This window comes from Lissotriton vulgaris, chromosome 5 (assembly GCF_964263255.1).
Source record: "Lissotriton vulgaris chromosome 5, aLisVul1.2, whole genome shotgun sequence".
NCBI classification, from domain to species: Eukaryota; Metazoa; Chordata; class Amphibia; order Caudata; family Salamandridae; genus Lissotriton; species Lissotriton vulgaris.
The window spans coordinates 1,347,205,937-1,347,222,439 of NC_141693.1; the positions used below are offsets into that span (position 1 = coordinate 1,347,205,937).

The 16,503-nt window shown below is 42.1% G+C and overlaps 1 protein-coding gene across 4 annotated transcripts in view; it reads left to right on the forward strand.

The window, feature by feature from the left end:
• SIKE1 (suppressor of IKBKE 1) overlaps window positions 1-13,739 on the forward strand; it is a 141,296-nt gene extending 127,557 nt beyond the window's left edge. For all 4 annotated transcript variants that reach the window (XM_086923279.1, XM_086923277.1, XM_086923278.1 and 1 more), the window contains exon 6: window positions 13,535-13,739. In XM_086923279.1, coding sequence (XP_086779405.1) covers window positions 13,535-13,657 — 123 coding nt within the window. In that variant the 3' untranslated portion in view covers window positions 13,658-13,739. The remainder of the gene's footprint in view (window positions 1-13,534) is intronic.
• Window positions 13,740-16,503: the final 2,764 nt, after the last annotated feature.

Genomic DNA, 16,503 nt, shown 5'->3' on the forward strand with positions numbered 1-16,503 from the left:
ATTTATTTGTTAATCTACCTATGTGACACCATGCCGTGTTAGTAGTGTCCAACGTGTTAATATCTTTGGCATGCAATGGGTGCCTTTGGTGGGTTATTATGGCAGTCAGCGGGACAGATAACGCGTCACCGTCTTCGATGGCTACATGCGTAAGGTAGGGGGTTGGATGATACTAATGGTGCGCATACTGCTTTTGGGCACAGAGATAATAGAGAAAGAAATCCGGGACTTTGAAGCCACCTTGTGAATATGGGAGGATGAGAGCTCTTAATTCAATTCTGGCTTGTTTGCCAGCCCAAATAAGTTTGGTTACTAATGAGGATAACTGGCGGAAAACTGCCGTGGGGGGTGTAATGGGGATGTTGTTAAAGAGATACAGGAATTTTGGTAGTACCACCATTTTTACTATAGCTAATCTGTCAGCCAAGGAGAGAGGCAATTGGATCCAGCGATTAATCTGATCAGTCATAGTACTTATTGCTCGACCATAGTTTGTATGGATGACAATTTCTGGGTCCCGATGGTACCATACTCCTAAATACCGTACTGGGTCGGATTGCCACTCCAGGGGAAATTCTGTGGTGTGTGGGTGTGTGGAATCTGTAAGGGGGATAACGATAGATTTGTCCCAATTAATTTGGAGGCCTGAATGTCTCCCGAATTTGATATATTCCCTTAACAGGGGGCTAAATGAATTTCAGGGTCACGTACATATAATAACATATCATCCGCGTACATGGAGATATGTAACGGTCGCTGTGGGAATTGCAAAGGGGAATAGTGATGACCCTGTCGTATCTTACAAGCTAAAGGTTCTAGCACCAGCGCAAATAGCGATGGGGATAAGGGAGATCCCTGCCCAGTCCCACGCGCTATGGTTATACTGTCCGAGATATAATTATTAATACGAATACGGGCAACGGGCTTTGTATATAACAACTGAACCCATTGTAAGAATACAGGGGGAGATCCCATCCTCTGAAGTACGGTCATGAGATAGGGCCATTCTATTGAATCGAATGCTTTGTCCGCATCCAACATAACTGCTGCTGCTCTTGTAGTAGGTACCAGGTAGTGAGAGAGTGCAAACAAGGTTCGGGTGTTGTGTGCTGTGGACCTCGTCGGTATGTATTGTGATTGGTCCGGTAGGACCAGGTTAGTCATAAGGGGCTGCAGTCTTAATGCCAGTAGTTTGGCCAGTATTTTTGAGTCCACATTTATTAGTGACAGCGGTCTATATGATTCACAGTGGTCGGGGTCCTTTGCAGGCTTTAGGAGGGCGATCAGGACAGCTTCACGTAAAGATGGAGGAAGGATCGCTATGTCGAAGGCGTCACCATACATGGCAACCAGGTGAGGTGCTAGTAAATCGACAAAGGTCTTATAAAACTCACCAGTAAACCCGTCTGGGCCTGGAGCTTTCCCGTTAGGAAGGGATTTAATAATTTCTGTGACTTCTTCTACCGTGATTGGTAGGGAGAGATACTCCAGTTGTGTATCTGAGAGCCAGGCAATGGCCACGTCCTCAAGATACTGCAGAATCTCAACTGGGGGCGCAGTGTTACGTGATTCATATAATGCACCATATGTTTGCCTAAACCCTTGTAATATGCCATGCGCGGTGGTCTGCACTTTCCCAGTTTCGTCGCAAATCTGTAAGACAGTTTGTGGGGCACCGCCTGCACAGATTTTAGATGCCAACATACTCCCAGGTCTGCCTCCCTCACCAAAGGCCCTGGCCCTACCCCGTTTTGTTCTATATTGTGGTTCATCTTCAGCTAATGTTTGATATTCAGACAGAGCTGTACTAATGTCTCCCAACCTCTTCGGATTCTGTGTTTGTTCATAGTCACGCTCTAGGGATGTTAGCCTATTTTCACATTGAGATAATTGCCTGTGAATATCTTTCAAGATACCTGCAGTGGTACTGATACACACACACACCACGCAGCGTGGCTTTAAAAGCCTCCCACAGCAGGCATGGATAGTCAGTGGTAGGTTCATTAAAAAGGAAAAAGTCCAAAATGGCCGTGACAATAGCGTCTGTGTACACCGAATCAGACAAAGCCTTTGCATTAAAGCGCCAGCTATAAGGGGCCGGTATATAATGCAGTATTGTTACAGTCAGAAGTACAGGGTTATGATCAAACATTGTCCGCGAAAGGTGTTTGATAGCGTTAGTCCAAAGCAAAGCATCTTTTGTACCTAACCAATAATCAAGTCGGGACCAGCTATTATGCGCCACAGACATGTGTGTTGCTTCCCTACATGTTGGATGTTGAGTCCGCCAAATGTCATGCAACTGCAATTCCGACACAAGGTCGATCATTTTGGACATAGCTTTCCGGTGCGGTTCCAAAGTAGCGCCCGATCTGTCGAGACTGTAATTTAATACTAAATTAAGGTCCCCTCCCCATAACAATGTTCTATCTGCCACATTATGTAGTAGCTGCCATACCTCATGATAAAAATCGGGGGCATGCACATTCGGACCGTAAGTGTTTATAAATACCAGCCTCTGCCCACGAAGGCTGCCTACAACAATGACATACCTCCCCAGCGGGTCTATCATGGTAGTGTCAACAGAGAACTTCGTACCCCTTTTGATCAAAATAGTAACCCCCCTGGAATATGAGGAATACGTTGAACTGTTTCAACCCATTTGTGACCCAATTTGTGACCAGAATGAGGGGCAATGTGCGTTTCCTGAAGCAATGCAATGTCGACATGAAAACGGTCAAAATAAGCAAACATATGCTGTATTTTTTTAGGATTATTAAGGCCCCAAATATTTCATGTAATCAGATTTAGAGTTGCGGGTCTCAATTTATCGTGAACCATGGCACTTCATAAGTAACATATCCCAACACCACATGACAGCCAATAACTGCACTATCCCATGGAGAAATAGTATGTTGTGAGTAGCATCTGTCATGTATTGTATAGCACATATAGCATAGAGTGCGGCGTTGCATCTCAAACACTTTGGTCTGCAGAAAAAGTACCAACCCTCACCCCTCCACCCCCCACCCACTTTAGCATCCCAAACATACCAAAGCCAAGACCCCTCATAAAATCCCAAACAAACCATGAACAAGTTTTGTTTTTAATATTACACCGTTTTATTGTCTCCATATGCTTATTCAAAGAGCTCGATTCCCTGAGCCAGCTCAAGCCAGGCTCCTGGAGCAATGATACAGCTCGATTTGTGGTTTAGGGAGTGAGTCACAGTCTGGTATCTAGTATCTGAAGTGATGTGACAGATTGAAGTGTGATTCCCTGGTGAAGTCACTGCTTTGTTTTTAAGTGCAGTAAATATCCAGTGTTACTATCACCAAATTCAATCAATTTATTTTATTTATTTTAGAGCGCTCGAACGACTTTGGGTAATATCCGCATTATATAAAAATGACAAATGTTGACGCACATTACATTTTTCTTTAATTGGGTTATGAATGGGTGGCTGAATTCCTTTTAGTAAACACCTCAGATAGGTGATGGCGAATGCGATAATTGGGCCAGGCACCGCATCACGTGTTTAATAATGGTGTTCGGTGTTTTAGCCCACATCCACTGGTCACTGGCCCTTGCTGGCCTGCCTCGTGTGCTTGAGTACACAGCTCACAAATCAGACAAAGCGTGAGGAAGGGTCCTGCCCTCCGTGAAGCCTTCTATGTCCCATTCGTTGAAAGTACACGCGGTGGGAGGGGCACAGCTCTGAAAAGCAAACTCTCCCCCCCTTCCCCCATATTAAGTGGGCAGTCAGAGAAGACATCTTGCTAAGGGGTTTTAGGCTGCCTCCGGCTGTAGGAGGTGAATACATTCAATATATTTTTTCCTTGGACAAAGATAATGTTCCATGCATTTTTATAACATTTTAACCTGCATCCCCAACAAGCTGTTGAGTTCTCGTGGGTGGGAGGGAAGAGGGCAATTGGGGGTGGGGGGTGACGCTGCTCTATGCCCTACCGGTGAAGGGAAATGGATGGTGCGCCTAATGTGTATCACTGGTGTTACTGGAGAATTCCATGTCACTGAGACAACTTGTTTCCTCTCGGGCCACCAATTTAGCAGATCGGTGCATTATGGGAGCTGTTGTTTTGTTTCTACCCAATTAAACGGTTGATTAATACAGCGAACGCACTGATTTGCACAGGGAAGGCGCAGGACTCAAAAAGCAATGCCCAAGTAGCACAGATTCATCCAGTAACCCTAAAAGCCACGGATGTTTTACTGAAATAGGCCCCTTTCGTCACTTCGCACATCGTTATTCATCTGTCTGATCTGCCTACATATGGAGCCATTCTTAAATGTAAAAAAAATGTAAATTGATACTTGTATAGCGCACTACTCACCCGCAAGGGTCTCAAGGCGCTTGTACGAATACCGCTGTGGAACCCATCCTGAGCAACAACACAGGGTCCTGACTCTTTCCCAGCAAGGCTGAGTCAATTCAATATAAACAACAACACAAATGCCAATACTGGACTACAATGACCACTTTTTATATCAGGTAGTGGTACGAATAAAGCATACCAAACCGCTTATTACTTACGTCAGTAATTTATTTTAGTCAATTCGAGTCACTAGTTGAATTATTTTCATTCTGTTTCACAAGACAGTTTTTTTGTGCATATATACATTATATACAAAAAATACAAAAACACGATATTTTAACAATTGCATAGAATTTTTACAAATTTACAATATACCAACACATATACATATCACTTTCGCTCTTCAAACATACATCTTTCATACCCAAACAAGAAACTTTAAGTCTTTTGGAATAGAGCCCTTTGTCACTGCCTTATTAAATCATATACAGTCATGAATGATGTTTGTCTAGTCGTTTGAATTTGACATTATGAAAAATAAATCAGTCAAGGTTTAAATCCTATCTTGTCTAGACAACTTTTTTTAAACAAGACCATTTATCAGTGACAGAGAGATTGAAGTGGTCGACGCGTTTCGAATCCCTTATTATGGGATTCTCCTCAGGACCAAAAGATTCTAAAAAGACAAAAAAATATATATACAAGTCACCTTTTTTGAATCACCACGCTTATAGTGTTTCTAAGACCAGACTAGACACCAGTATGCACATGCCTACCTTGTAAATCCTGCAGTGTTAGTGTCTCAAAAGGAAGGTGTGGACAAAGTCTGCAATTACAAACATAAATGACGGTACACGTGTTGCACACACAGAATTGTTTGGTTTAACATAGGCTAAATCATTTAGCACATTGTGGTGGAATTGCACTGACCTGGGCGCCGTGTTATCCGTAATTAAAGTTTCTAAAGAGTAAAATGTGATACACTTGTAAGTAACTTTACTACAAAGCATAAAACCAACACTGTATTCTTGAAGTGCTGTAGCGTCTTACCCGATTTAGAAAAGTGTTCGCCCCGGGCTGGGGGTCAATGCGAGTCACGCTACTTGTGTACACGTAGGGATTAATTTAATGGATTCTCTTAAAGAGTCCTGTGAAGAGAAGGTATAGTAACGATCAAATTTAGAGTTCTCCCTTTTGTTCCGTGCTGCCGCTTGTAAACAAAGAGCTTGTGAGGACGCTTACGTGAAAAACGGCATCTCCGCTCATTCTTCTCCGTGTTCCCTTGTTTGAAAAAAAGCCGTCATTGCTTTCTTATTCTTAGTGCGATCACGTGATCGCAATGTTGACTGGAAAAATTAAAGGGGCCCAAACCCAAGTGAACACTGCTGGTGCAACAAAGCTTTATCAAACTGACACGAAGACTTTTTGACAATGATGTATGGACGTCTGTATCTCTGTATGTTGTTCTCTCATATGCGAGACTGGATTGTCAAAAACATATGTCCTGACCATTGTTTGAAGTGCGTGAACAATTTGCCTATAGCATAAGCAAAACATTGGACTTATTTCACAGATATTCCCGGTTTTGATGATTATTGACATTTAGCTAGGGGTCCCCCTGAAGATTTCCGAAATCTCATTAAGGCCAGTCATGGCCCTATTGAATTTCATTATTAGCAACGCCTCACGTTGCGCCAATCTTGCTTCCAGGTTGCCCCCACTTGGGTCCTGTTCGATTTTAGAAATTACGGTCCAGCGTAGTTCACTTTCTTTATGTTGATGAGTCTGCCAATGTAGAACTAATGGTGCATTCGGTACTTGCCTTTTCAACCTTGATTTATGTTGCGTGATTCTTTGTCTGACTTCCTGTGTAGTTTTGCCGACATATAGTTTTGGACAGGGGCACCAGATTCCATAGATGACATTTTTTGATTGACAGTTCGTAAAGGTTTCATGTTTCCAATGCATTCTATTAAAGGAAAAGACAGAACCTTCCTCTGTTGTCTCGCAAAAAGCGCAATTTCCACATTTGTGGTGTCCCACCACAGGTGGTAAGTTGATCATTCCTCTTAGTGTTTTTTTTTGGGTCAAGGGGTATTGCAGCTCTGACCAGATAGTTTGCCATGCTTTTCTCTTTTTTGTATGCAAAAAGGGGTGGTTCACGTAGATCTTCATGTAGATCTTTGACTAAATGCCAGTTTTGCATGACTAACTTCCGTAGTTGGTGTGTTTGGGCCAAAGGTAGTGACACAAACAATCCTTTTTTGGTCTTGTCTTTTACGTTATAGTAGTAATGTTTCTCTAGGGACCCACCATGCCCTCTTGAGGGAGTGTTTTAAGCGCTTCTTTGGGTAACCTCTCTCCAGAAGTCTTTCCATTAGCCCGTTCGCATGAATGAAGTATTCCTCTTTGTTGGAACAGTTTCTTCGGATCCTTAAAAACTGACCGAAAGGTAAGTTTTGTTTGAGGCTCCTCGGATGATGACTTGTGTAGTGCAGGGCTTTGTTTCTGTCCGTTGGTTTGCGGAAAAGCGTTGTTCCCAGTGCTCCTTCTGTCGCGTAAACCAAAACATCCAAGAAGGTGATGTTTTTATTTGATACCGTGTGGCTGAATTTTATGTCCACTGACCTTACATTAAGCCAGGAAACGAATTCATCGAACGTCTCCTGTGATCCAGACCAAATAAAAAACACGTCGTCAATATACCTCATATAATTTGTGATGTGTTCCGAAAAAGGATTGTTATTATATATGAATCTGTTCTCGTATAGACCCATAAATAATACAGCCAGCTCCGGTGCAAAGGGGCAGCCCATGGCCACCCCTTTGATCTGATAGTAGAATTCAGTGTCAAATTGGAAGTAGTTCTTCTGCAGGGCAAATTTGGCAAGTTTCATGATAAAGTCCGTTGGGACTCTCGTTGGTTGATTTCTCTGGTCTAGAAAATATGATAATGTTTCCAGTGCCTGGTCTTGAGGTATCTGTGTATACAGAGATATGACATCCATTGTTACCATTAATTGGTTGGTGTCATTGAATTCAATAGATGATATTTTATTGATGAAAGATGTCGTATCCTGGAGATGTGCTGGAATTTTCCCAATGAATGGCTTCAGGAAGTAATCAATATACTTAGCAACAGGTTCCGTTAAAGAGTCACACCCAGATATAATAGGGCGGCCTGGAGGTTGAATATGGTCCTTATGCATCTTTGGTAGGACATAAAAAAAAGGGATCCTGGGGTTCTTATTCTGAAGAAAATCAAATTCCTTTGGTCCAAGGATCCCTGACTCATGGCCAGCTTGAAGAATACTAAAAAGTTCATTTTGCAAGTCTCGTGTTGGATTATGACCGATCCTTTTGTAACATGTAGGGTCATCAAGCTGTCGTCTGACTTCATTTTTATACTGGTCGATGTCCCAGAGGACAACTGCGCCTCCTTTGTCCCAGCGGACAAAGGAGGCGCAGTTGTCCTCTGGGATATCGACAAGTATAAAAATGAAGTCAGACGACAGCTTGATGACCCTACATGTTACAAAAGGATCGGTCATAATCCAACACGAGACTTGCAAAATGAACTTTTTAGTATTCTTCAAGCTGGCCATGAGTCAGGGATCCTTGGACCAAAGGAATTTGATTTTCTTCAGAATAAGAACCCCAGGATCCCGGTTTTTTATGTCCTACCAAAGATGCCTAAGGACCCTATTCAACCTCCAGGCCGCCCTATTATATCTGGGTGTGACTCTTTAACGGAACCTGTTGCTAAGTATATTGATTACTTCCTGAAGCCATTCATTGAGAAAATTCCAGCACATCTCCAGGATACGACATCTTTCATCAATAAAATATCATCTATTGAATTCAATGACACCAACCAATTAATGGTAACGATGGATGTCGTATCTCTGTATACACAGATACCTCAAGACCAGGCACTGGAAACATTTTCATATTTTCTAGACCAGAGGGATCAACCAACGAGAGTCCCAACGGACTTTATCATGAAACTTGCCAAATTTGCCCTGCAGAAGAACTACTTCCAATTTGACACTGAATTCTACTATCAGATCAAAGGGGTGGCCATGGGCTGCCCCTTTGCACCGGAGCTGGCTGTATTGTTTATGGGTCTATACGAGAACAGATTCATATATAATAACAATCCTTTTTCGGAACACATCACAAATTATATGAGGTATATTGACGACGTGTTTTTTATTTGGTCTGGATCACAGGAGACGTTAGATGAATTCGTTTCCTGGCTTAATGTAAGGTCAGTGGACATAAAATTCAGCCACACGGTATCAAATAAAAACATCACCTTCTTGGATGTTTTGGTTTACGCGACAGAAGGAGCACTGGGAACAACGCTTTTCCGCAAACCAACGGACAGAAACAAAGCCCTGCACTACACAAGTCATCATCCGAGGAGCCTCAAACAAAACTTACCTTTCGGTCAGTTTTTAAGGATCCGAAGAAACTGTTCCAACAAAGAGGAATACTTCATTCATGCGAACGGGCTAATGGAAAGACTTCTGGAGAGAGGTTACCCAAAGAAGCTCTTAAAACACTCCCTCAAGAGGGCATGGTGGGTCCCTAGAGAAACATTACTACAAAAACGTAAAAGACAAGACCAAAAAAGGATTGTTTGTGTCACTACCTTTGGCCCAAACACACACCAACTACGGAAGTTAGTCATGCAAAACTGGCATTTAGTCAAAGATCTACATGAAGATCTACGTGAACCACCCCTTTTTGCATACAAAAAAGAGAAAAGCGTGGCAAACTATCTGGTCAGAGCTGCAATACCCCTTGACCCAAAAAAAACACTAAGAGGAATGATGAGCTTACCACCTGTGGTGGGACACCACAAATGTCGAAATTGTGCTTGTTGCGAGACAACAGAGGAAGGTTCTGTCTTTTCCTTTAATAGAATTCATTGGAAACATGAAACCTTTACGAACTGTCAATCAAAAAATGTCATCTATGGAATCTGGTGCCCCTGTCCAAAACTATATGTTGGCAAAACTACACAGGAAGCCAGACAAAGAATCACGCAACATAAATCAAGGTTGAAAAGGCAAGTACTGAATGCACCATTAGTTCTACATTGGCAGACGCATCAACATAAAGAAAGTGAACTACACTGGACCGTAATTTCTAAAATCGAACAGGACCCACGTGGGGGCAACCTGGAAGCAAGATTGGCGCAACGTGAGGCGTTGCTAATAATGAAATTCAATACGGCCATGACTGGCCTTAATGAGATTTCGGAAATCTTCAGGGGGACCCCTAGCTAAATGTCAATAATCATCAAAACCGGGAATATCTGTAAAATAAGTCCAATGTTTTGCTTATGCTATAGGCAAATTGTTCACGCACTTCAAACAATGGTCAGGACATATGTTTTTGACAATCCAGTCTCGCATATGAGAGAACAACATACAGAGATACAGACGTCCATACATCATTGTCAAAAACTCTTCGTGTCAGTTTGATAAAGCTTTGTTGCACCAGCAGTGTTCACTTGGGTTTGGGCCCCTTTAATTTTTCCAGTCAACATTGTGATCGCACTAAGAATAAGAAAGCAATGACGGCTTTTTTTCAAACAAGGGAACACGGAGAAGAATGAGCGGAGATGCCGTTTTTCACGTAAGCGTCCTCACAAGCTCTTTGTTTACAAGCGGCAGCACGCAGCAAAAGGGAGAACTCTAAATTTGATAGTTACTATACCTTCTCTTCACAGGACTCTTTAAGAGAATCCATTAAATTAATCCCTCCGTGTACACAAGTAGCGTGACTCGCATTGACCCCCAGCCCGGGGCGAACACTTTTCTAAATCGGGTAAGACGCTACAGCACTTCAAGAATACAGTGTTGGTTTTATGCTTTGTAGTAAAGTTACTTACAAGTGTATCACATTTTACTCTTTAGAAACTTTAATTACGGATAACACGGCGCCCAGGTCAGTGCAATTCCACCACAATGTGCTAAATGATTTAGCCTATGTTAAACCAAACAATTCTGTGTGTGTAACACGTGTACTGTCATTTATGTTTGTAATTGCAGACTTTGTCCACACCTTCCTTTTGAGACACTAACACTGCAGGATTTACAAGGTAGGCATGTGCATACTGGTGTCTAGTCTGGTCTTAGAAACACTATAAGCGTGGTGATTCAAAAAAGGTGACTTGTATATATATTTTTTTGTCTTTTTAGAATCTTTTGGTCCTGAGGAGAATCCCATAATAAGGGATTCGAAACGCGTCGACCACTTCAATCTCTCTGTCACTGATAAATGGTCTTGTTTAAAAAAAGTTGTCTAGACAAGATAGGATTTAAACCTTGACTGATTTATTTTTCATAATGTCAAATTCAAACGACTAGACAAACATCATTCATGACTGTATATGATTTAATAAGGCAGTGACAAAGGGCTCTATTCCAAAAGACTTAAAGTTTCTTGTTTGGGTATGAAAGATGTATGTTTGAAGAGCGAAAGTGATATGTATATGTGTTGGTATATTGTAAATTTGTAAAAATTCTATGCAATTGTTAAAATATCGTGTTTTTGTATATATGCACAAAAAAACTGTCTTGTGAAACAGAATGAAAATAATTCAACTAGTGACTCGAATTGACTAAAATAAATTACTGACGTAAGTAATAAGCGGTTTGGTATGCTTTATTCGTACCACTACCTGATATAAAAAGTGGTCATTGTAGTCCAGTATTGGCATTTGTGTTGTTGTTTATATGTGGAACCCATCCTGGCTTTTCCCTGTAAGGCGTCCACTCCTGGGCACCCCCAAGGTGGAGGCCAGGCATATAGTGCCAACTTTTTAGGGTATGTGGAGTTTTACATTTTCACTTGTAAACCATGTAATTTTATAAAGTTTTATGATATGCTATTAAACTGACAGTTTTAAAGAATGGTTTTTATATTTGATTAACTGTAAATGTTTGTTATTTTATTTAAATGGGGCATCTCTTCTTTGGTATTCTAAAAATCTAAATAGAGTATTTTGATTGATTGACTTTGAAATATCTATTTTTCTCAGCGGTTTCATGTTCGATTTAGTACCGTTGTTTTATGGTATGTTCTACTACAACCTCTTGAAAACATTGCTGGCATAAACTTTGAGCATCTTTCAGGCCTGTCCAGTTTCACAGGTCCAGGTGTGTCTAGTTGCTGCAGTCCAGGTTTTTTCTTTGCATTCTTGGACTTTCAGTTGTGTTTACAACATTATAAAACCAAGACTAAACGGTCCAGAATGCACAGAAAAAAACCTAGACTGAAACAGCTAGACAGCAATCGACCTGGGAAATATCTTTTTGCTCAGGCCGACTGCACAAATCCCGTTTCTTCAGTGAGTGTACCATGGAAAGCATATTGCTCTTTGAAACTTGTGTTTGTCACACGTGTTCTTGGTTTTTTACATTCGGTAGTTCAGGGGTGACTTGCAAAGCAGTTCTGTGGTTTCCATTGCAGATGGGAGTCTGAGTAGGTTGGTGTCCAAGTGGTCGTGTGGCAGGAACAATGCTTAACTTCTCTGTTAATGAATACTATGTGCAAGAGTCAGGTGGACGTGATTTGAAACACTTAAAATCATAATATCTATATCTAATGTAATTCAGTAGTACTCTTATAAAGCACCAGGAGCTAGCTTTACGTTTCATCATCCCAAAATGATTTCCTAAATTAGGGTATTTTTTTGAAAATATTACGGCGTCCACCCGTTTTCCTTCGGCCTGTATGATATTCTTGTTTTGCCAGCTTAATCGCTCACAGTCTCCAAATTTCACTGAAAGACATTTTCTCCTTGGATAAGACATTTTCTAATTGAACCAGTGTCCAGACAGTATTTCGCATTACTTTTTTTTGAGATAGGTATACACATGTGAAATATTGAGAAAGCTTGCAGGCTCCAATTATACAATAGTACAATGCTTTACAGATCTGTCTTTGGATTTAAATATAGCTATGGAGAATAGAAACAAAATCGATGACTTCACTTCCGTGCAAGGAAAAAACTTGCAGGCTCAGTTTAGTGCAACAGCTACTTTCTCCTTTTTTTAAACTCTGTAACAGTCTACCCAAATACACTCCACACCATGCCACATAATTCCAATCAACATAATTGGACTCAACGCCGCACACTTCCACGCCACACAATTCAACTCTACACATTTACGTCCCACGCCTCATAACTCGAAAACAGCCCACATAATTAAAATCAACACAATTACACAAAACACCACATGCATCTAATCTAAACCACATAATTCGACATCATGCCACAGAATTCAACAGCACACCACGTAATTAAACTCAGCTGCATACCACTCCACAACACAAAATGCCAATCCATATAATCACACTCCACATAATTCCAGTATACTCAATACCACATAATTACTATCCACATAATTCCATTGCACCCCTTGGCACAAAATTCCACTACACAAATCCACTACATATAATTCCAGAATAGTTACAAACCCACACACATAATTCCACTCCACTCCAAACCAAAAAGCATAAGTAAAATACATTGTCATTTACAACGCAAATAGCTCTAACTCTTGCAAATGCGAGACCTATTGCATTGCAAATGCGTTTTTTTTCTCCTGCCGATCCTCGTCAGCACCTGTGGTGAGACCCCCCATGCTCCCATGGCCCCCTGAGGGAGAGTCAGCTGTTTGATTTCATGATGATCGCACAGATACAGTCAATCTTGGTTCACTGTGAATGCGCTGGTATGCTGTGTGCTCCATCACTGGAGGTGGAAGTTCCGCCCAGTTATGTCTTCACATCTTATGTAAGGTCTCTATTCCGTTTCCTGATTGTTTGCTGGTGGGTGGCAAATGGGTCTCGATTCAGTGTGGCCAATACAAGAGATGGCCTATTGACGAATAACATGTACTTCTCAGAAGTACAGAGTTTAGGCGAGTGCGGAGGGGTCACAATTTGTCTACCATTGGGAGGTGGAGGCAAGGGGCATAGGGCGGTAAATACGAAAACCACCCCATTTAGAAATGAAGAATGTTGGCTCTGTGCAAATACTCAATTGCTGCTGTCATGTTTATTGTCGATTTGTTCCTAGGCCGTATAGATTTACTTCCAAAAACAACATAAGGAAAGAGATTATTCAAAATCGTTTATTGTTGGTAATGTTGTCAAAATTGTTTCTTCTTCAGCTTGAAAATAAAGAACTCCGTGAAATCATATCTGTCAGTAAAGAATCCATCAGAACAAAGAAAGAGGAAATGACAGATGCGGATACTGGGGAGACGCAACAGCACATCCTGCCGCCGAATTAAAAAAAAAAAAAAAAAATGCCCTCCAATTAGAATATCATACATTTTTATGTTCTGTAATGTTTAATATATTTATCTCACCATATTTATTCGCCTGTTAGCAGTTTTCTTTGGATTGTCACCCCTTACGCAGTGCTTATTAGAGAGGGGTTGGATGTGAAAAGAGTCCGTATTACCAGTATAGTGTATGCTACATTGATATTTGGGCTACACTTCCAGCGGTTGCATTTCTTGCTTTTGTACTGGTAAGAAAACCATAATTATCAGCAAAATGTTGTTCACAAAAAAGTAAATTTTAGGCCATTTTGGTTCACAGAGTGTAACTGAACTAAAAAGAGGAAGAGGTGAGTATATTTTCGAAATCTTGAGGCTTTATTCAGATGTCTCTTTACTGTCAGCAACTAGCCCCGCATGTGGATGTAGTATCTAAAAGTTGTCCACTCTCCTAATTGAAATGAGTATGCGTCATAGTAGAGAGAAAAGGGATATGCCAATGTATATATGTATGATTACGCTAGAGCCTGTCTTTAAATGGCTCACTGCTCCAGCTAAAAGAAGAAAGGGCATCTGGAAATTCCCTTTCATTTGTACTGACTTTCCCAAAATAGTTTGGAAATAACCTGTGAATGGCGCTTACTGCCCGAGTAGAGCATGGCGATGTTTTATCTAAAGGTGAGAATGTGATCCCTTCAGTTTATTTGCAGAACAGCTTTGTGCTGACTTATGTACGTTGTTTTTAACTTGAGAAGAGGCGGAAATGGTGGTCTATAGATTGCTGTTGGCACAGACACACACACACACATGTATATTTTGAAAACCACTGAACCGAGTAGATCATCTACCAAGTTAAAGTAAATAAGTAAGAGTAGCAGGATTGCCTTCACCTTTAAAAAAAAAAAAAAAAAACGAAATAAGAGACCATTTTCTGAAGCTGCGAAGAATTTTCCCTTGAGTTTACAAAGCTATGTAAAATGAGCATTGGTACAGCTAATATGTTGCTCCTTTTAACGGACGAGCAATTTGTCTTTGCAAGTGTTTTTGCCTTGACCGTGCACATTCCAAAATGGCAATCGCTGCGTGACGATGTATGCAGATTAAAGGCCAGCCATTTTGGAATCTGTAATTATAAAGAAACGCCATTGTAAGAAAGCTGTTGGTACTTTGCATGCATCGTAAAGCAACGACATTCATTTTGTCATATTTTTACATGCAAATTACCAGCCTGGCTGAAGGCCATTTTAGAACAGTCAATTAAAGCAAGATTTGGCAAAGCCTGGCTTTAGTGTTCTTATGCACGCAAAACAGAGGCACGTGAAATAAGGTACAGAAAATAAGAGGCAAAGAATGAGTCGGGTTGCATTGAAAAATAGCACACTGTCTGTGCATATTCGATCAAGCCTGTGTGAATACGGTGGTAATTATAGCCAGGCCTACTGGCTTTGTCAACTTGTTTTATTGGAGTACCTCCGTGTGAGAAGGTGGCCTGATATGCAGTGCTCACTATTCTAGTGATCACTATGTATCAGTCCAACAACCCTATTGATGATTGGTTGTAAGTCAACCTTATAGACCAGCTATCCTAGTAGCGTGGATACGAGCAGTCTAAGGCTAAAGACTCGAGAGGGCGTGTTAAGCCAGCTGTTATACCATCACATATACCCCTTGAACACCAAGTGAAAGGACACCACACAAGTGTTATGAAAATAAACAGTGTATTTATTAGAATCACAACAGCCCTGTACTCTTTATGAGGACAGGGTACTAAGCACAAAACAAAACTCTTACGAAAATACTTAAGTTAGCACAATATACACAAATGCCCGAGGGGCACGGAAAACCATATACTATGGAAGTGGAATGCGAAATTACTAGCAGGTAAGTACTGGACTAATAGGCTTTGGAATCGCTAGGACTTGACTATAGAATCGTTAGATTACGAATAGGAGGCCTAGGGGACTCGGGTGCAGAGTGTGCACTCTCACGCGGGATGCGGGACAAAGTCTATGGAGGCTAGTAAACGGAAAGTTAGTGTTCACGGGCGAACCCGACCTGGTAGGAAGAAAACGACAGTGGATCCTGACCCTTGGATACTGAGGCTATGCTGGGGCACCGAAGTTACCTAGCCCAGGGGCTGCGGCTGCATATGTCTCAAAAGACGTCGGGAATCCTCGTAGACGAACCAGGAGCCTGAAGAAAAGATGCTGGCAGGCGACCAGTGAAGAAAGTTCGCAGTGATCCAAGCCTGGATCTCGAAGATGGATGACACCTGAAAGCAGAGGGGACCAAGTTCGTGACTACTAGCCAGTAGTCAGGGGGCACCAGGAGGGCACCGGATGGTAGTCACCTCGACTAGGTGAGTGGGCGACGCTGTGCTCTGCAGATCTCACGGACCAGGAAGCGTTGTCGGCGACCAGGATGGAGGAGCGAGCTGTCCCACGATGGATGAAGCTGTCGGCGTCGCTGGACCCAGGATTGGGCAACAAAGCCTTGGCAAATTCAGGCCCACGCGGTGAACCCAAAATGGCGTCTGGAGTGGACCAGGAGGGTCCGGGGTGCTCCTCTCTTGGAAGGGAGCAAGGGCCAGTCTGGAGCAACCAGACCAGCAGCAGTGATGTCGTCGGGCGTCGTTAGGAAGGCCACAAGCCAGCGGGCTAGTAGCCAAACAACGCGGTGAGCAGCAAAAAGCAGAAGGGCCCCACGCAGATCGTGGAGATGCTGGGAGGCTGGACTTCGGTGCTGGAGCTGCTCAGGGTCGGGGCTTCTCGGACCCCAAAGCACTCACCAGAGGATCCCTCGGCGGTCGTGCTGTAAAGAAGTTGTGCAGTCTTGAAGATGGCCGGCCCCTCGAG